A 21390-nucleotide genomic window follows, 5' to 3' on the forward strand; every position below is an offset into this window, starting at 1 on the left:
TTCTTAGCATCCTTTTTTGAAAATTCATGTGTGTTGCTGCAGCACCAGAGCATGTTCATTAAACTGCTGAATTCAAAGCAACTAATTAATGCCATTTTCCTAGCTCTACATTTTATCCAGTTTTCTGATAAGATACAAGCCTATTCCCTACTGGGATGATCACCATCATACCTACTCTTTCTTCCATTCCAAGAAAGGACATCAAATTAATTTCAGGAATGAAGTTGCATCTTATAAGGGACATGGAATATGCAAATATTGTTTTACACACTGTTGTTTTATTTTTAGCAGTTTGATGATATTTATAGGGCTGTAAGAAGTGGATACATGGCTGAAGGGGGATGAAATATCCCAAAGGCAGGTAGGAAAAAAGCTGCACATCTGCCAGGCAGGACAAAAGAACAGGCAGTGATGCCTGGAGTTCATGCAAAGGAGAGAAGGCCAAATGCCCAAGCACCTTATCTTACTGCCATTATAAAAAATCATGTTAAAAAAAGCCCCCAACTGTATCTACCCTACATGTTATCTCACCTTGTCCATTTCTTATCTGTAAAGGTATTCATATGATGAAGTGCTGAAACACAGAAATTCAATAAAAGAATCTGAAGACAAGTTGAAATTTGGGAAAGCAGCAATACAAGAATATCAAGAATGAACACACTGATTACCAAAGTTCCTTCTTCTAAATGTCTCACATCACCCCTAGACATCCCCACCATGTGCTTCAACTTGCCAACCTTAAATCAATCCCTTCTCAGAGAAACATGAAAAGCTTTCAGATGTTAAACAATTTGTTGTCTTCAAAGAACTGTCAGATAGTTCACTGTAGCTGTCCATACCTTTGCTCCAGTCATCACTAAAGAGGTAAACAAACGTCTTACATGAAACATCAGAATAACTTGGACCAGAACTCAACAATACAGTGAATCTATTATGTGTTGAATTCACCTTACACTATTTCTGGGTATCTATTTTTGGCTGGGGAGACCATATACCTTCACCTAAAATTGAAACTGTAACTTAGGGCAATGTTCTTAGTCATAAGCTTAAGAAAAATCTTGCTCTCTTTTATATTCTCATGGCCCTCCTGTCCTACATACACCAGGGACACCCAAAGCACTGCAAAAGCCCATGTGACAATGAAAATTTGATATAAGAAAAAATAACTGTATATGTCACCTGCTCTGGGCCCTTCACAGTTGGGTATGGAAATACAGACCATTCCTTAAGCTGACTTGTGCAAAGCACAACAAACTGTCTATTTACCAATAACCAGTATTAAGCCTCTTTTTGTCATCCTGTAGCAATGTGGAAGTTTCACAATTTAGAGCATAACTTCTTCACTTTTGTTGATTGCTGTGATTTCATTAAAACCAGTGTAAAATCTCCCAAACAGTTATAAAAACCTTAACTACCTACAATGACATATTGGCAGGGTTATTATTTAACTAAAGAAAGAAATGTGGAATGTTTAATTTATAACATATTATTCTCTTCAGTCCTGAGCACTATGGATATCAGAATCCAAACCAATACTAATTTCAACACAAAGGTAACACAAAAATCATTAGTTTCATAACCCACTATTCCAGTATTTGCATGTCAAATTTATCAGGATATTTCTCCACAATTATATTCTACATTATTTTAGAACTAACGTTGATGGAAAAAGAAAACAGAAGGAAAAAAGAAGTATATGAAGGTCCTAGTGACTTCGTTTATAAGACAACTGATGTTAGAGAAAATCAAGAGCCCCCTCTTGGGGTTACTGCAAGTTCTAACATAAGTGGATTCAGAACAGGTAAGATAAATGGTTTTTTAGGGTTTGTATTTTTCAGTTTGAGCTACTCCAATTGGAATTTAACCTTAACTACAATATCAACAGTAAAATGACAGTTTAAAAAGAAAAGACTGATGCAAAAAGCTGTATTAGACTTTGGATGAAATCTACTTACAGTACTTCAGCACCAAAACTGGGCAGTTAGGCTTATACATTAATATACAATTAAATGATATGTCAAAGTCATAAAATGCTTAGTTATTTATAATGAAATCTATACAAAACAGTTAAAAACATGGTTTTATATACATTTTGAAAAAAAAAAAAAGTATTGTCTTATTATCAGAATGTATTAAAACTGGCTCTCTTGTCCCATCTGAACCCAAACCACTCTCTGTGACTTGTAACTACCACAAAACCCCAATGTATTGCTTCATTAAGCCAAGGCATAAGGCTAATTTTGAAAACCCACTGTTATATACCCATTTAAGCTTTTAAACTCCCCAAATGGTCAAATTTAAAAACAGCATGTAAGAGTAAAATATAGATTTTTAGAAGTCTTAGCTCACTTCTAAATTCTCAAGTTCAACTTGGAAAGATGTTGAACTATTTATCCCCAATTTGGAAAAACTGATTAATAGCAAAATGCACCTCCTTCTGCTTGGTTTGTACTAGAGTTAATACAACTGCCTGTTTCACAGCAACTTTTTTCAACAACTTGTCTCACTTTAAATTTTGTATTTAAATAAATAATCAAAGATTAACTAGAGTAGATGAGCAATTTGTATGCTTATGGCAGAAAGAAATGCCTCATCTACTACTACTACTTACTACTTTTTGTAAAGCATGAAAACAAAACTCCACTAGCAAATCCACTTTGCTACCAGTTAAGAGATTTTGCTTATTTCAAAATATTTACCACAAGAATTTTAAAAAAATATTTTAAACTTCTGAAATTTTTAAGTGAGCATTGAGTGCAAGAAAGCCACTCAATTCCAAAATTTCTGGGGCTTTTCAAGCACTGTCAGAGACATTTTTTCTCTCACATGCTATTTGAAAATAAAAATATTTATTAAATGTTTTCCTTTTTTTAATGGTGTTTTGCTCAACAGCTAAAAAGACACAGCAAAATAATGATCCCTTTTCACTTAAAGCTGTTTCAGTATCTGGGTAAGGGCTTCAATAGCACAAGTTGTATTCATTACAGATTTGTTTTTGAACAGGAGTACATTCCACTGTCACAGGTCTACTAAATCTTGGTACCTACATATTCTCTTTTTTTTTTTTTTTCCAAAACAATTTTTAATATTCAGCTTTTGCAATACTGTCTTGTTAAAACATACTGATGCTTCAAGAGTCCGATGAACAATTCTAGTAGGCTAAGTGCTCTAAGACATCACAATAGAAGGGCATCTTGGATGCTCAAAATCCCAAGATATTTTAAAAGTACACTCCAATGTCTCTATTCCTTAGGATTGTTCAACAGAACTTTGAGAGGGGCTGGGCTCAGTGCCATCCTCAGTGCTACTGTCCACATCTTGCTCCATTGCTGTCTCCTCATCATCAAGGCGCTGACTGGTGAAGTTGTTCAGCTCCAGGAGCCCGCTGGGTTCCACCACCACATTGGAGCTGGAGTGACAAGGGATGGGATAGTGAGGGATAGTCTGAAAGAAAGAAAATATTGAAGTTTAATGAACAATATTGAAGGTAAAGGCATCTGTGCAAGCAGAGAGATTTGTGGAAAAGGGGTTATTTGGTTTCCAAGGGCAATCTTCCCTAACTGAGGCTTCAAAGCAGCTTTTCACTGAATTGGGTTTTGAAAGGTAAAATTTGAATAATCTTGCACTCCAGGCCTTTGATTTTCCCTTAAGGTCTGGGGCAGCATAACCAATGTCAATTATCCACCATACTGTAAACCCAAAGCAGAGATAATATTTTCTTCAGCCTGATCTTTTTCAGAGAAGACACGGTGGTAAAAGAATAATCTGAGTTAAAAAGACTCACAAGGATCATCAAGTCCAACTCCTGGCCCTGCACAGGACAACACCAAGAATCCCACCAGGCAGTTCATTGCCCAAGCACTCCAGGAGGATTATGTTTTTTGTATAAAACAGAGTTCAAGCTCTGGCCCTGCTCAGAGCTGCAGCTCAGAGGCTGAGGAAACACAACTGCTATTTATTTCTAAGATTATTATTCTGGTTATTATGTTATTTATTTTTATTTGTACTTTCATAGGTTAAAAAGCTAAATCTCTGACTTTATACAACTGAAATTCTGGGCATTGTTTGACTTTGAAACAGCTCATAGCATGCCACAATGATAAATAGTATAAATTCTCAAAAGATACAGGTTTGAAGTAAAACAGAAATCTATCTTTTTCTATATAAGTAGGACTTGAAATGAATACAGAACAGGTAATTACTACAAAAGAGAAGCTAGCCCCAGTAAAGACTTCAAGAAGTAAAATGAAAAAATTGAACTCTCTGTACACAAATTGTTTCCCACATCAGAAGTATTTTCACTGTAACACATGTATGATACATATTAAAACAATTTCAATCCACCCTACCATTTGTGTGAACAGATGCCATGCCAACTTGTCTAAAAAGATTCACATTATATCACTTGGAAGCCTTATATACTTTCTAAGCTGACATTCTGACAACTTATTACAACATAAACCATCATATTTAAGGCAGCAGAATCAATGAAAATATCAAACAAAGCAGTTAGGAAATGAGTCAAAGCATTTAGGCTGAAGATCAATAGTAATTTTATCTCAGAAGTGGTCTTACCCTAAGTGAAGTTAAAAAGCTTTCTTCTGATTTCAGACCTTATTTGCTGAACCTTTTGAATAAGCACAACTCTACAATGTCATTAATTTTACACTTGGAAGCAAATTTAATAGATAATATAAAAGATTCTAGAACATAACTCCATACTAAGTTTGAAGCAGTTTTAAGCATTGTAAATTAAAGTACTTTGTAAAATGAGTTTGGTTGGTTTTTTTTAAGAGAAGGAAAACACTGAGGGCAGAGTGAATGACACACAGTATCTGAATGATACAGAAACCTGAGCCCAATTAAGAAGAATTACACTTCAATGTAGCAACTGATTCCAAGCTAAGGGTAGAAACAGAACCAGACAGAACCAAAACCTGGGGAATAAACTCACAAGTACTCAAACATCATTCAGTGGCTATCATGGCATCAGTCACGTGTTTGCTGTGCTCAATCTTTGCCTTATTTGCTCAGTCTTCTCTTACCTGGACAACAATTTCTGATGAGCTCTCTTCAGCTTTCTTTTGTGATATATGCTGAATGTGTATAAACTGGTTTGTTGTAGGTATTCCTTGTGCATCGAGTTTCCTCTCTGTTAAAGTAGGACCAACAGCAGGAGGACTTGAGCTGGATTCTGTATGTGTCTGTTGCTGGGGGATGGAAGGTGCCATCATCCCTACTGCAGCCACCCTCGGGCCCTGGGTACAAGGTGACGACTCTGCTTCACTAGCAGGTTTACTAGTGGACGTGGCCTTGTTTGGGGAATCCACTATGGTATGTTCTATGTTTGCATCAATGTGAGCTTCCACCATAGACACTCTCAATATATCTGCTACTGATGTCTCCGTAGATGCCTGCATGGGAAATAGGCTGGTAACCAGCAATGCCAGTTTGGACACAGAACTGCCACCTGCTACCTCTGAAACAAAAGGAGGCTCACGCCCCTCAAAAGTTATCTCTGTAACAGTGGATCCTTGCATTACAGTTAGATGTTGCACCTGAAAATCTAACTTTTGTTGTGCATATTACAGTTAATTTTTTTTTTTATTGAAATCCTCAGCAATATTACCAAGGACAGAATGGTACAAACAACATACTTGCTATTAGGAAGACAATTGAAACTCAATGTTTTAACAAAGGAATTAGCAATGATAGGGCAACAGTTAATTGAAGCCTGGGGAGAAGCAGCTTTTTAGGCTGCTAGATAGGATTGTAGCAGTATAATATCATAGCAGCCTAGTTTTCCTCTGGGATTTGCAGCCCCCTGGTATGTTTGCTAGTTTTCACGTCTGTTCCTGAAAGGACCAAAAAAAAATTGTACTTTTCTGTAGTTAGTTAAAATACTTTTTTCCCCATGTTCCTCAGTCTCTGCCTTTTTCCCTCCCAAGGAAAATCAAAATACTCCTGTACATGAAAGCCATATAACTTCAGGAAGATGTAAACTACAAAGGAAGAGGAACAATGGAGAATCTTAGGAGACTGCAGTGTATTCATCTTTATTTCTACAGAAATAAAAAGTGCTATGGGAGTGGAAATTACGAATGTGTCATTACCTAAAAATTAAAATAACTAGGGACAAATCCCATGAACCAGTGGTGGCTGAAATTAATAAAAACTGTCCAACAAAATACGTTTGTGAGCCCTATGGGTTTTTCCCCTATAACATGTGCTTCTCTCTCCTAGTGTCAACCTTCTGCTGGGGTAATTACTACCAGCGGAATGAGGGATTCTCTCTTGCCAAGACAAAACACTGCTACAGCGACAGGGTCGGTGTTTTATTTTTTTTCCTTGAACAGCGACGTGTATTTTGCATGCTATCAATATTCCGTTACCTGGCTTGCTGGCTGTTTCTCTGAAGAGGCAGGTAGCTGCATTTGACTCTGGGGGGGCTGGGGTTGCACGTAGATTTTTTGTGCCGTTGGTGCCTGTTGCAGTTTGGGCAGCTGCTGCGTGGTTTTTACTGCAAGCACCTGTACTACAGTTTGCTGTGGCTGTGCCACTAAGGTAGGGAGTTGCCTTTCTTTGGCCATCATATGATGTGGGGGGTGCTGTGCATCTGGTTTGGTCTGTGCTTGCTCTTGCTGCAGGGGGGTTAGCTTTTGATGCCTTATGGAAAGTTGGGGCATTTGTGGGAGTTTGTGCTGGATTTGATCAGCCTGCAGGTGGATTGTCTGCTTCTGCTTAGTCTGGAAACACTGCAGAGTTTTCACTTGCAGTTGAGTCTGTTCCAGCTGCGGCTGACTCAGTTTTTGCTGCTTTTGTGCCTGCGATTGTGTCAGGGCAGATCTGTAAAACAGGCCAGTCTGAGGATCTAAGGTGTCCATCTCTTCCACTTCTCCTTCCTCAGTTCCAAGTTGTTCACTGTGTTTGGTAAATGCAGTGTGACTGCTTAAGGCCTTAGGAAGAAGAATTTAGAGCAAGTTAGTAAAGAGGAATATAAGAATACACAATCTAGAAATAATTTTTAATGTTTCAAGTGGACTACTTTAACTTTTTTTACCATTACAGAATGCCAAGGCATGTATAAAAAGATACTCTTACATGGCTATTTCACAGTATATAAACAATTAAAATCTATTATTATCATGTTAAACTGTGGTACATCTCTATGTGAGAACATGAGCTTCACAACTAACACTCTGAGGGATTATGTAGTTCTCTCTTGTGTCAGACTGAGGCTCAAAGCTTCCTAAGGTTGCCTGGCAGTTGGATATGAGGCAGCAGGGAGTAGGAGGTGGCTGAGCCAGTAGCTCCTCACTCAATCCAGAGTCTCTCTGCACAATTAATTTTTTATTCTGTCTCTTGAAAGCCTAATCATCTTCTATAGGGTTTCTTCTGCATGGCCCCATTTAACTACAGGATGTCCTATTTTAGCAGAGATCCTCTCCTTCCTTTCTCAAAATTGCATTGCAATTTTTCTTGGGCATTACACAAACATTTGACTTTCTGAGGCAACGAGCAACCTATCCTTTGTAAACCAAAATGTATAAATTAACTGAAAAATGGTGTTGGCAAGATCAAACAGCCTATCACACCTGTAAATATATATTGCCTGACATGAGTTTATAACTCTAACACAGTACTGTTCTGGACTGCAGCTGAAGTTCCCACAAGTTAAAGCACTGCAGAGTTGAGCAGGTCCTGATCAAAGTCCTTCAAGTGGCTTCAGCAAGACTTCACCACAAAGCTACACTTCTTGTTTGAATAGTTTGGAATCCCCACAGTCCTTATCTAAGTATGATCTGCGTTTTCGATTCAGAGAAGTTTTCTATTCACAAACAAAATATCAAATGGAAAAGATACTGTGTGCTCTCTGTACTGGCCAGATTCCATTTCAGCCCTCTTTCCCCTAGGCTACCACCAATATAATCTAATGAAGTCAGGCCACCACAATACTACAACCACCCTCATCATCGAAACACAATCACAGAATGGTTTGGCTTGGAAAACACTTTAATGACCATCTAGTCCAACAGCCCTGACTTCCACTAGACCAGGTTGCTCCAAGTCCTGTCCAGCCTGGCCCTGAACACTTCCAGGGATGTGGCATCCACAGCTTCCCTAAGCAGCTCATGCCCTCCAGAAAAGAAATAATTTATAATATTTAATCTAAACCTCCTCTCCTTTGGCTATTGAAGTGATATCAAAATCATTAATTTGCCTGTACGCTGAACATTTTTGGTGGCAGCACCGTGATACATATACATTCAGAATAAGCCCTGGTCCTATGTAATTTATATGACCTACTGCTGTTTATAGACTGCTGGGAAAATAAAGGATCCAACCTGCTGCATGATATGGGTAATGGCGCCAGTGGAGGATGCAGGAATAGATTTCACCACAACAGAAGTCTGCGTTGCTGTCTGTGACTGAGCCACGTGCTGCAGCAGAGTCCTCTGGGGCTGAGATGACTGGTGGGGCTGGGACCGATGACTGACTGAAAGTAAAGAGGTCAGTGGCACTTCTCCAGAACTAACTGCAGGAACTTCAACTGTTTGCTTTTCAGTTAAGCTTCAACTGAAAGCCTACGTAAGTGAAAAAGATCTAAGCATGTAAAATGTCTTTCTCTCTGTGCTAGTGCCCCAACCTTAATGAGCTATGCTGAGAACCCTCTTAAAGTAGCAACTCTGAGGCCTTGCTTTTGTCTCTGTTTCCTACGTAACCACACTTGGTCCAAACCTCCTCTAGCCACCCTTTCCCAATACACCAATTTTGCAAGCAGAGTTTATACTTTATGTTCAGCTGGGTTCTTTATACAGCACTATAATATTGCTGTAGAACACAAGTAATTATGTGTTTTTTACACTGTTAAAAGTACGTCCACAATTGACTGCAATTAAGAACAGCAAGCCTTGCTCACCAGGCTTCCATCACTGATAAAGTGCACACAATACTCCCCAGAGCATAAACTAAATTTGAAAGATTAGCAAGATTAGATTACTAAAATAACAGATTAGAAAATGTTTGGGTATTATTAAAGCAAGTGAGGCTGATCAGAAATGATAGATCAAAAAATGTAGACCTTGTTAGGGGTCTATGTCACTTTTGAAAACAGATCTAGCTTGAGTTACAGAGCTATAGTGATAGGCTTGTAATTAAACAGTGGATTGACAGAAAAATCATGTGCTGCAAAGAAAAAAAATTCTATATTCCAGTCAGTGATAAAATATGAATCCAAAGCTCTTTATGTCTGTCCATACTAACATGCAAATATTTGTGTAGCCTAATTTCTTAGTTACAAAGTATTTAATCACTGAAGGAGAACAAAGTTTAAACTCAGTTGTAACATAGCTTAAAATTAAGAAGTTTCTCGTGACCTTTCTGAAAGGTCTTTTTTAAAGAAAGGTCAAATTTTGAATTAATATGGTAATTTTACTTTCTCACTCCGAGAAAGTTGGTTTACATCAATACTGGCCTGCATGCTGTGCCAGATTTATCCTGGATATCTCCCAACAATTCCTACACAATTGAAAACTTAATTTAAAAATAAAGTTTCTAACCTATATGGTTGTGTAGATATTCTTCCGAATGTGAACCAATACAGTGTTGTCTTCCTGAGTCTGCAGACAGACAGAAAACGGTGACACTAAGATGTGTGAATTGCTCCCTTCATCTCATGAGGAAGCACACTCTGAATCCCAGCTCCCAAATACCTAATCCTTTGGTCAAGGCACATGCAGGACATTTCACAATAGACTATAGGTCCTTTACTATCTTACTACTGAATTTTTAGCAGAAAATATGGCTATGTGAGTTACTGATAAATTCAGAGAAGCACAAATCAAACCAAAAAGAAACTCAATTACTTGCATTCCTTGGCAATGTTCAGAGAAACTGGGAGAAGGGACAAAAATCTAAGTGCAAAATAACCAGTTTAGTGCTGCAGGAGAACCTGCTGCTGCCAACCCAGCCTGCACTTCTCTGGAAGATTCCCACATTTCAAATCAATCTTTACAGAAATCCTAATATTTCAAATAGTATCTCCATATCTCCAGGAAATTTTTAGCCATTGTACTTTGTATGGTTTCTAAGCTGCAGAAAAGTACTGAAGTCTACAAAGACACTGACTGTAATCTTCCATCTTCCCTGCAAAAGGCCTTCTTGTACATCAACTTTCACAGCAAGCCGTGTCAAAAAATGGAACCTTGAAGAGAAGCTCAATGTACAATATCTGTGTCAGTGAAGATATTTGACTGCTAATTGGAAAGCACTTTAACACCATTTATTTGGAGCTTGTTCTAAAGGAGATCCAAGGGAGCATGATTCAAATATTTGAAATTGAAGCCAAATACAGCAAGTGCCATTTAAAAGAAAAATAACATCCTCCCAAGCTCAAATTTCATACAACTTAAATTCAGGCCATTCAAGGGATGGGAGCAAGGGGAGGAGGTACAGAACAAAATGAAAATATCAGATCAGACATTTAGCACTAAAATTGTGGAGCTACAGATATGTACTAATACAGTTTAATACAATTAAGTTTTATTTCTCTTTTCCAATGTAGACTTTCCATATGTTTTTGCTTTAATTTTTTAAATAATATAGAGATCAACAATATGGGTTTAAGAATTAAAATGGAAAACAGGTAATCTGATCCTTTCATGTATGTATGGGAAGTGGTGCATACCTAGTGTTCTGGGGTAGTAGGGAACATCAGAGAGACATGAGAAAGGACTTATATAAAATTGATGTGCAAAGAGGAGGAGTCAAGAATTTAAAGAGATGAATTTGAGTAACTTATATATTTTAGAAGGGCATATTTATTAGTTCAAGGCTTTCTAGAAAATGAAAAAACTGGGGCTACATTACCATGCTAAATGCACACCTGGCTTTAACTTGGGACTAAATGGATTTTAACAAACTCAATGTCTGACTCCTTTCAATATGTACAAAAACTAGGCTGGCTTTCAGTATGCTCCTCTAGTTTCATTTTCTACTTTCTTCTTACTGGACATTTTCCTTTAAGGATGGTGGGACAGTTTGTCTTCTACATCCAGGGAACGGAAAGTCCACTCAAGTAAGCTATCCTGAAGCAATCACTCTGTTTCAGTTAGAAACATTTTCCCTTATGACCCAGCAAGGCAGATGGAATCTCTGTCCCCTGCATAGGGTCTCAGGAATGAAAGAAAATACTCATTTTCTCTACAAAAAATTGCAGCAAAAACACAAGTAAAACCTATTGTAAGAAAACTCCAAAATTAAGTCCTCAGACTTCAAGTGCTAAACCATCCTCACACTAACCTTTGACACTTACCAGTTGTGATATATTCAGCCACTAGTTCTGACTCTACAACAGCAATTGAAGGACTTTCTGGAGAATGCCTCTTTTCTTGAGTCATCTGGATTGGAACAGCCATTTGGCTCAAGTCAATGGTAGGCTGCCTTGGCTTTGATTCCAACTTTTCCTTCACTGCTTTAGAAGAAAAGCAAAGCATAAAATCAACCTCTAATAAATAAACGTTCATAATAAAATAAATCTACAATATAGATGTATCAGTTTAATTAAATATAGTGAACAAATATAGACGCAAACAAACTGATACAGGATAAAAAAGAAAGAATCAAGTTGATTCAAGGTAAGTGCTTTTCAATTACAAAACTTATTACAAAAGTGTGCTTAAGCAACAAGTAACCTCTGAAGTTATCCTAAACAATCTCATGGGTTTTCAGACCTGTTGTCTGCTGAAGTTCCAGCAAAGCTTTTATTGTGGAAGTGGCTGACTGAGATTCACTGGATACGTCCTGGTAAATTATTGTAGGGTTTGTGTCCACAGGAATTTCATGTTCTGACCAATCTTGACTTCTTGAAGCAATCACATGGACTACAGGCTGAGAATCTGTTTGCAAAAAAAAAACCAAAGGCACATCAGAGAATCATGGCATGGTTTGGGTTGGAAGAAACCTGAAAGCTCATCTCATTCCAACCTCCTGCCAAGGGCAGGGACACCTTTCACTAGACCAAGTTGTTCCATGCCCTGTCTGACCTGGCCTTGGACACTTCCAGGGATGAGGCAACCACAGCTTCTCTGGGCAACCTCTGCTGGTTCAAGTCATCATACAACCATTTTGGGTTGGAGGGCTCTCATCCAACTTCTTGCTTTAAAGCAGGGTGATAATTTAAAATTATACCAAATTACTCATTACTTATTAGTTTTGAACATTGCAAGGATGCATAGTCTCATTCTGCAACACTATTGTTTCTGTTTCAATTGATTCTTGAAGTAAGATGCTGTTGATGTTATGAACAGTTTCCAGCAAAAAACCAAAAGTTCTGTATCTCAGTTTTTTGTAAAAGATTTTGTTTGAAAAATTAAGCAGGTTTCTTTGTATGTTAAATTTGCCTTGGATTGAACTTTTTTCCCAGAAGGTTTTATCAGTTCAGGTGATCAGCATATATTCAGCATTCTGAACTAATAGCACCAAAATTCTGGTAAGTTGGTTGAATCTTCAGAACGTTTTAAAACCTTACTTACATGGCCATATAGACTATATAGAAAAGGTACAATGGCTTCACTGAGACACTTGCTTTAATTTGCTGTACTGATACGTATCACAGTCACTCCTGAACACAGGTTGGATTTTGTTTATGCCCTGTTACTTATTGCTCCTCTTACACACAAAGAGCTGGATCTGTATCATGGCTTGAAGCCAGGCAGAATTCCCATCAGGACTGCATGTCTGATACACATCCTGATGCATGTACACATCTATAAAAGGACCAAGATTTGTGTTGGTCCCATGGCAGCTTTCAGACATGCAGCAGAGAGATGTTTCCATACAATCTGGAAAGACAGTGGCAAAGCATGGACTGCCAAAATAACCTCCAAAACTTGCTACCCTGTCTACCTCTGGCAGACTCTCCAGGAAGAGAGAACAGGTTGCATTGTAACAGCAAGTTGGAGCCCAGCAAGACACCTTTATCACCACTTTTCAGGATTGAAGTGGTAAGTAGCTCAAAAGAAAAAAGAAAATAAAAGTACAGGAACAATGGTGCTTCACTGCAAACAGATGGGGTGAAACCCGTGCTAAAAGGAGATACATAGAGCTCTCTGGAGCAAGCTGGCATGCTTAGAAGACAGACTACTCACACATTATTTGACCAACACAGACCTTGAGAGCTCTGGGAAGACTCTGTAGAAGAAGAACTACTGTCAGTGTAGGTTTGTGGTTCTTCTTTCACTTCTGGGAGAGATGAGTTTCCTGTCTCTGCTACCCTTGAAGCCTGCTGTAACGTTTCAGTCACCAGCTGTCTGGTTTGTTCACTCACAACTGTTGCTTGAAATGTCACTGGCTTTGGTTTTATGAGGACCTAATTAGAAAGGTAAATTTTTTTTATAGCAAAAGCACTCACAAAAATAGGTCTGAGCAATCAGAGTACAGGGTACCACTCAGATCTATGTACACCACCTACATAACATTAATGTTTTACTTGGAAAGTCTACCTCTAAATTCAGCAACTTTGATTATTAAACCATGAAATCCAAGTAAATGGCAATGCACAAGAATGTACTTCTCATTCAGCAATTTGAAGTGTTTAATACAATAAACCACTAAACAGTTATTTTTCAGGACTAGATAAAACTAGTGTGATAAGAGAAAGCTATGCAAGTGAGCTGGAACATGCACTGCACTGGTAAGGACAAGCACTTCCACAATAAATAGAGTCTTGAACAACCAATACACACAAAATGTTACATCTCATAAAAGCTTAGTTCTTTCAAATACTAAGTGCAGCCAGAGAAAAAGCTGAAACTGAAAGCATCCAGAAATAAGCCAGAGTCTCTGTATAAAGTCCCACCAACTACACAAGGTTGCACGGACAGCCAGAACAGGTATTAAGCAGAAAATAAACTTCAATAAAACCCCAGATTTGATGAATGACCTATGTCCAGACTCTGCATCTTTATTTCTAATGGTCTAACCATTAACAGTAAGATGTAAACAAGTATCTGGAGCCATGGCCAGACAGTTTCAGCTCCAGAAAAGGCTTAGTAAATCCTTTTGGCTTGCTCTAGGCCTTCAGAAAAAAGCTAACAAATGCAGATACTGTGCTTGAGAAATCAGGATTGAGGCCACCTCATTACACCACTAAGTCTCATTCCCCACAGATATATATTAAACCTGGAACAAATGAGAAAACACACTGAAAAATTATTTACTTCCCATTAAAATGTAGGGGTACATTCCAAGACAGAAAAGGGTCCTCACTGTACCTGTGTTTTCCCTTGTTGACCATAAACAATTTTAGTTGGGATGATTTTGGTGGCTGGCTGGACCGTGGACCCTATTCCTTTTGGCTGTGTAACAATCATTTTTGTGATGGGTCTTGTGGCAGTGATGATAGCAGGTTTTGCTCCTGCTGGCACTGCCTGAATAGTTTTCTCCCCCTGTAGAGAAGTCAAAGTTTACAGATTAACTTAATGGAATTGTTCAGTGAGACCCATTTTTTAAAAAAATACAGTTATATGTGAGTGTGTGTACCATGAAATAAATCTGCTGCTACATCTACATTTATTTGATAGAAAATATATTGGATAACCAAGAAGAAAAGAACCTATGGTTTTGAATAGAAAAAGCTACCAGAATCCACTTTTCCATTACCTTATCTTTCAAGCAGCTTTGAAGGGGTGAATAAAAAGAAGTAACTAAAAGACACGAAGTTTTTAAAATTGAAAATTTCTTCAAATCCTTCACAAATGTTTTTTCAAGACCACCAATTTCTGTTAACACTAACTTTGGCAAGACATCTACAAAACTTGAACTGAGATTCCAAAAAAATTATTTAAATTGAGATTCTAAAAAAATTATTTAAATATAGATTTTTGCATTGTCTTCAGGACCAAGACATTAATTATGTATGGAATTTTTTCAATTAAAAGTTAATTTCATCAAAAAATGCAGATTCACAGCGGTTTCACACTAATCATCTAACTACAGAATAGTGTTTACATATGACTAGACTCCTGATAGCTTAAGCAGTGCAAAGACATTGAGTATGCTTTTTTTTGAGCTCTGCACAGTAACAAACCAAGTGAGTAACACATTAGTAGCCAGTTCCTACCAATATCCATTAAATAGCTAGAAATCCCCCAAACCATACTTGTTGCAAAAATACCATCCCATTTTGGCAGCTACTATTGTGTAACATCATAGTATTTCCACTTGTCTGCAAATACACCTTTAATTCTAAAACTACGGAAGTTCAAAACTTAAAAAAAAAAAAAATCATAAAAGATTTTAAAAAACCTTTTAGTAGTTCTGCTACTCAAGCAGCCTTTTAAATTTCAGACAAATAAGGAATTAAATCTTATAGCTTTATCTAGGAACATTGATCTTGATCATTTTTATTTACTAGTACTTACAGATAAGCTCAGTTGATGCCAGAAACTCGATTTTATTCTTAGGTATACCTCAAGTTATCAAAAAAATAATTCACCACTATGCAGTACCCAGGGCACAGGATGCCACAATGTTACATACCACATTAATTGAAAGTGGTTCCTCTACTGTGAAGACACAGTTTGTTTCTGCCCTTTATACCCAAATGAAAAATGGCCTGAGATGCAATTATTAACACAGGACCCCGGTTCTCACTGGAGCAAACAGGCTAAATTCTAGTAATTTTCATCTACTTAATTGCTTCAGGAATACAAGATCATAATCCATGGGAAAAAAGTTCTAAAGTTTATATTTTCCTTTATATTTGAAAACATCTCCAGTTTGCTTTAAGCATATTCTGCAAATCACAGTTATTTTTCAAAGATCCCTGACATCAAGGCATGCTGGATCTGTTAAGGAGCTCATGCACAGTTTGCTTTTAATTGAGCCTTTAGCAGAATAGAGGACAAGCAGCAGCCACCATACAGCTTGTCACTAGGCTCTCAATTTGAGACTTGAAACAATTACTTACCCCAGCATTCAACAGTGTTGTTACAACATTTTTGCCTGGAAGCCCTTGAATTGTAGTTCCTTTTCCAGTAGTTTTTTGCACAACAATCACATTGGGTTTTGATGTCATTGGAATTGTAGTGATTTTGGTTGTAGTTCCTAAATTTTTGTGGGGAAAAAAAAATTATGTGCGGTTTACCACATTCTGTATATTTTCTTTCATCATAGAAGTTGGTGAGCTATAGTGGAATCACTATTTAAATTTTACAGCACATCAAGAAACCAGCAGCATCTGGAATGGGAATTCATGTCACCCAACTCAACATTGGAAAGATTACATGCCAACTCAACAAATTTTTCACCAACAGTATAAACAGGTGTGCCAAGGGGAACATAATGTGTTCTACATGAGGACAGGCAACCCCTTCTCACAAGATACAGAGCAGATTAATACAGCTTTCTCAGGCAAACATGAAGAACTTTTCAAAGGCTGGAGTTAGGGTGGGATAAGGAATCAATAACACTCAACTCAAGGACCTATTTACATAGACAAATACTCTTCTACAAATGATCTCTGCAGAATAATCTACGTGCCAAGGATGTATCTCCAGCCAAGAGAAACACTACCTCTTTCTGTTGTAGTGTAAGTGATGAGTAGATGATTGAAAAAAAGGGAAAAGAAAATATGCTATGTTTCACAACTAGTCCATAAAAGCTAAGCTTAGAAGTGTGTTGGTTTTGTGTTTTTTGTGGATTGGGGTTTCTTTTTTCTTTTGTGACTTTTTGGGGAGCTTTTTTTCTGTTAGTTGTTTTGGGGTTTTTGTTTTGTTTTAGTTTTTTGTGTGGTTTTGTTTGTTTGCTTTTTGAAGAGCTGTCCTGGCTCCTGTTCGTATGTTAGTATTTAATTAGTTCCATTCCCTTTATCAGGTTTTTAGTTACCTGCGCTGACAAGTAATTCTGGTCAGCCTTCCACAGTCCATCAAAGTACATACACTGGAGACAGTCATCAGTGCTATCAGACTGCCATTGCAGTAGCTACTCAGACAGCTTTTTATCAACAATTTCTCCTTTCTCTAGAGGAAAGCACCATTCAGACACAAAGGAGCAGCAAACCCAAGGATTCCCTTTACTACCTTCTACCCATTAGTCATGACTGTAGATTCTTCACAACCTATTTCAGATTAACAATTCTACCAATTCTGGGAAAGGGAAGAAATGCTGAGACAAGATTATGATTTATTTAATCCTACTGACTTCAGAGGCATCTAAAGACTGCTCTTTTAGCAAAAACAATTAGGCAAACAGAAAGAAAAAAGCAGGCATGATTTCCAAACTTGTGTTCTTTCAGGACAACCATTATTATCCTCATCAGGATCACACTCAGGATTCTCCTGAGCTGCTGCTCAGGAGAATAGAAGCAAAAGTAAGGCCCAGAGCCAAATTCTGAGAGAAATAATTCCTACATTCTAATCCAAAATAAAACTTCTGTTAGACATTTTTCTTCCATCAGTAACTTTTTTCCACGCATGAAATGAACTATTATATTTTTTGGAATGAGGAAATAAACTCAAAACTAGCATTAAAAGGCTTGCAGAAACAAATATGAACCTGGACATGCTACCCTGAGGATCATATCCAATCCCTCTCTGTAAGGATGCTTATGTTTTTGTTTGTTTGTTTTTTGTCCTGAGCAGCAGCTCAGGAGAATACTTCCACTTGTGTATAATTCATTACAAGATTTCAAAATTGTCTTAATAATTCACCACACCCACAACAGACTAAAAAAAGTTACTTGTTGCCAAAGATGCTGTATCATCACTAAATATAATTCTGTGGAAATCAAAACCTGTAAAACCGTTCTATCAGTTTACAGCCTAAGAGTGTGTTTAGATAATCAGCAGAGAGACCAAGGGCTAATTGGCAGAATAACAAAGATAACCAGCACGGTCTGCATAAAACTGGGAGGGAAAGCCTAAATAGAACATGGCCTAAAGGAAAGACTGACTGTCACTGGTAAAATATCAAAATAAGGTGGAGACTGCATAGCTGAATTTAACATACACAGTCCATTTTTATTCTGGTTCTTTGGATATGCAGTGAAACAGAGAAGGGCAGCACTGAGAGTATAAAATGTTTTGAATTTGGGTCAGTAGTGTTTTCTGATCTTTCTGTCCTCTGCACAACATACTAGTCCCGGCCCCACATTTCTCTTTCCTCCCAGTTTTCCTTCATATTTGCTGTTTTCTTCTTAAACACAAGAACTACCATGATCCTTAAGAACTCTCCACTTTCAAACTTCTAATTACCTTCTTCGTGCTCAGCTATTTTTCTTCTGAATTCTTCAGTAAAGGTCCTAATAACTATTCGAGCATGTAACCCACAGAAAAGCCCTGACCAATTAAAACAAGACCAAAGGTACTTTTGAAATAAAAGTCTTACCAGTAACAACAGTATTCATATGCCTACCAGAAACAATATTACTGCTGATGATTTTTCCTCCTAGAGTAGCCAGTGATTTTGGTACTACGGTTATGATGCTACCACTTGTAGTTTTCACATAAGTAGCAGCCCCTGGAGTTCCAGCCATCCGAGCTCCCAGAGAGGGGCTCACTGTTGGCCGTGTATAAGTTGCTTGAGTTCCTGTTTTAAAGAAAGAGAAAAAAAAGTTCACTGGTACAACACAATCCTCTACTAATATTTGTGGAAAAATATGTTCGTTTAGGATAAAAGTGTCAGATTTATTCAAAGATATCCCAGCCTGCAATCTGTTACCACCCTTCAAAATTATTCTAGTAATTTTTAAATCCACCGGCAATATTCAAGTATATACTAAATTTAAATGGAATATAATAGTCTTCTGAGTATTTTAATAAATGTTCCATGACTGCCTTATTTTAATTCATGTCCTTGTATGTAAGACTGTAATTTTCAATACATGTGCAGATTCTGCCTGTAGGTTTGCCACTTGCTCCCTTAGATGCTCAGGAGTCAGGCATCTGATGACATGACCAGAACTCATCCCTTCCTCTTAGGAATGACACTTCTCCTATATTATAGATAGCTTATAAAGAGAACTAACAATGAAAGAAACCTCTCAACATAGTATAAACGCTGGTTTTTAGAACTAGTCCTTTTCTGCATGCAAAGAGAACTGAGACCGCAAAAGAAACTTGTTCAAAAATAGCAACAGCTACACAAACACTGAAATTTCATTCTGCTTATAATGCTGCAGATAGTTCCCTTAATTGCTAAAGATCAAAGAGGAAAATAATTTGTTTCATCAAGAAAGGTGTGTTCACATCCAAGAGAGCACAGTACAGATTTTACCAACTAAATGAACTGCAAAACATTTGGTTTTTTGTAATGTACTCAAAAATATATCTGTGGACTACTTTAAAAGTTATAAACAGAGTACTAACCATTAGTTTATGCTAAGGACATGAGGAGATGGCCTCAAGTTGCACCAGGAGAGGTTCAGGTAGGATGTTATGAAAAAATTGCTCATGGGAAGGGTGGTCAGACATTGGAACAAGCTGCCCAGGAAAGTGGTGGAATCAACACCCCTGGAAGCATTCAAAAGCCATGTGGATGTGGCACTTGGGACAAGGTTTTTAGGGATGAACATGCTGGTGCTGTGTTAATGGTCAGACCTGATGATCTCAGAGGGCTTTTCCAACCATAACGATTTCATGGTCCTAATATTCCCAACCCATGCTAAAAAAATAAGGAAATTAAGAGTTTTCTGAAAACCAGGATAAAGCTACGTTTTAAGTTTTCCCCATGCAAGTTTACAGTCAGAATAGTCTGCATTATTATCTATAAGAAACACAAATACAACCAGATGCTCAGAAAAACACTGGGACCTTAAATTTTAATTCACTGGTCTTTTTATAAATTCCCTGCAGGACTATGAGCAAGTCACGTGTCTTTTTAAGTCCAGCTAAGCAAAACAGGAATGGTGCTGATCTGTCTGCTTGAGTATAAATCATGTAATATAAGGTACTACAGAAGTGCAAAGTATCTGTATAGGTTGCATAAAAACTTCCTTTAAAATAAACCTGGTGGGTAGGGAATAATGGTATTTTTGTGTATCAATTCGAACAGTGGAATAAAAGAGCACTCTGCAAAAAACCTGATCTAGAATAAATAACTAGAGGACTGTGAATGTGCCATTGTGCCCACTGTTCAGAAGAGGTAAGTGTCTTTTTTTGAACCCTAGGAAAGCATGCTTGATCACCTGTATGTCTGGATTTACCCTCCCTTCCCTTCTCAGAGCCATAACTTACCAGTGGGAGTAGTGACCAGTTTAGTTGTCATGATAGTCCCATTACTGCTAACCACCATAATGGGTGAATTGCTACTGCTGGGCAAGGTCGCTGTAACTGGTTTGGGAAGGATTTTACTGGGCTGCACCTGTTGAGTGATTATTTTAACACCTAGGAAAGGAGAAAGGTCACTGTTAAAATACAGGCACGATAAGTTACTTTCTGAAATGCTTTCTCAGACCAAGACCTAGTGGGTAAGTAGCCCCACAAGGCTTCAATTCTGAGCCCATATATTCTTGATCATGAAAAAAAATTATTTAATTTTTGAGTTTTTTTTTTTTTTTTTGCTTAGTTTTGGTTGGGTTTTGTTTGTGTTGCAATACCAAGAAAGTCATCATCTTTGCCTTTCATGTGCCTGTTTCAGTTCCTAGTACTTCCACTGTCCATTCCATCACTGATTTGTTGACGTTATTTTTTATTTTTCCTGGTCCATGATACAAAAAACCAGAACTTTCCCAGGAGCCAACAGGTTACAACCAAGACTAAATAGGTTCATATACAATGAACCATCTAGAAGCAAAGTAATTCTTCATAAATTCAGTCTATAAATCCTAATGTATCATAAACCTAGACAAACTTTACCATCCTGAATAAATTAAAAACAATTTCTGCACAAGGAGTATTAGTAACTAGGGAAGCAACTGTGATTCTGGCTAGGGAAGGTTATTTCAAGTAAACTGCTCTCTTTACCTTGATGAACTGGTTATTTTAAAGACACAAAGAAATTTGGCTTAAGCTGTGAGTAGAATCAGCAAGAATGAAGGATGAGGGCACCTTAGTGCCTCCAGGATTCTGCTCCTTCTCTCTTCATTTTATGTTGGGAATGGTACCTCTGTGAGATTCACTTCTCAGTTGCAAACCAGCAAATTCACAAAATCTGTTCAAAAGTACATCCAGGAGATGTGCATCTTATGATTTGTTCCATGATGAGGTAAATGCATTGCATTGTGGTGGCCAAATGCCATGGAACACACAGCCTGGATGAATCCCAGAATCAGGTAAATGCATGGATTGTGGTGGCCAAATGCCATGGAACATCCAGCCTGGATGAATCCCATCTAGATGAAGTACTTATGTTTGTACACAAGTATTCCTAGGTGAAGAGTCTTGTCCACTT

General features: G+C 37.7%; 1 protein-coding gene across 11 annotated transcripts in view; it reads right to left on the reverse strand.

Annotated features, from left to right (window-relative positions):
• Positions 1 to 258: 258 nt before the first annotated feature.
• Positions 259 to 21390, reverse strand: part of EMSY (EMSY transcriptional repressor, BRCA2 interacting) — a 42929-nt gene continuing 21797 nt past the window's right edge. For 3 of the 11 annotated variants that reach the window (XM_021532444.2, XM_021532435.3, XM_021532446.2), the window contains 12 exons: positions 20235 to 20384; positions 18388 to 18588; positions 15971 to 16107; positions 14274 to 14447; positions 13171 to 13369; positions 11733 to 11897; positions 11315 to 11473; positions 9561 to 9620; positions 8346 to 8497; positions 6393 to 6956; positions 5046 to 5414; positions 259 to 3444 (listed from right to left, as the gene is read on the reverse strand). In XM_021532444.2, the coding sequence (XP_021388119.1) occupies positions 3250 to 3444; positions 5046 to 5414; positions 6393 to 6956; positions 8346 to 8497; positions 9561 to 9620; positions 11315 to 11473; positions 11733 to 11897; positions 13171 to 13369; positions 14274 to 14447; positions 15971 to 16107; positions 18388 to 18588; positions 20235 to 20384 (2525 nt within the window). In that variant the 3' untranslated portion in view covers positions 259 to 3249. The remainder of the gene's footprint in view (positions 3445 to 5045; positions 5415 to 6392; positions 6957 to 8345; positions 8498 to 9560; positions 9621 to 11314; positions 11474 to 11732; positions 11898 to 13170; positions 13370 to 14273; positions 14448 to 15970; positions 16108 to 18387; positions 18589 to 20234; positions 20385 to 21390) is intronic. The other 8 variants (XM_021532445.2, XM_021532442.2, XM_021532439.2 and 5 more) reach the window with 7 other exon arrangements.

The sequence above is a fragment of the Lonchura striata genome, chromosome 2, assembly GCF_046129695.1.
Source record: "Lonchura striata isolate bLonStr1 chromosome 2, bLonStr1.mat, whole genome shotgun sequence".
Lineage (NCBI taxonomy): Eukaryota > Metazoa > Chordata > Aves > Passeriformes > Estrildidae > Lonchura > Lonchura striata.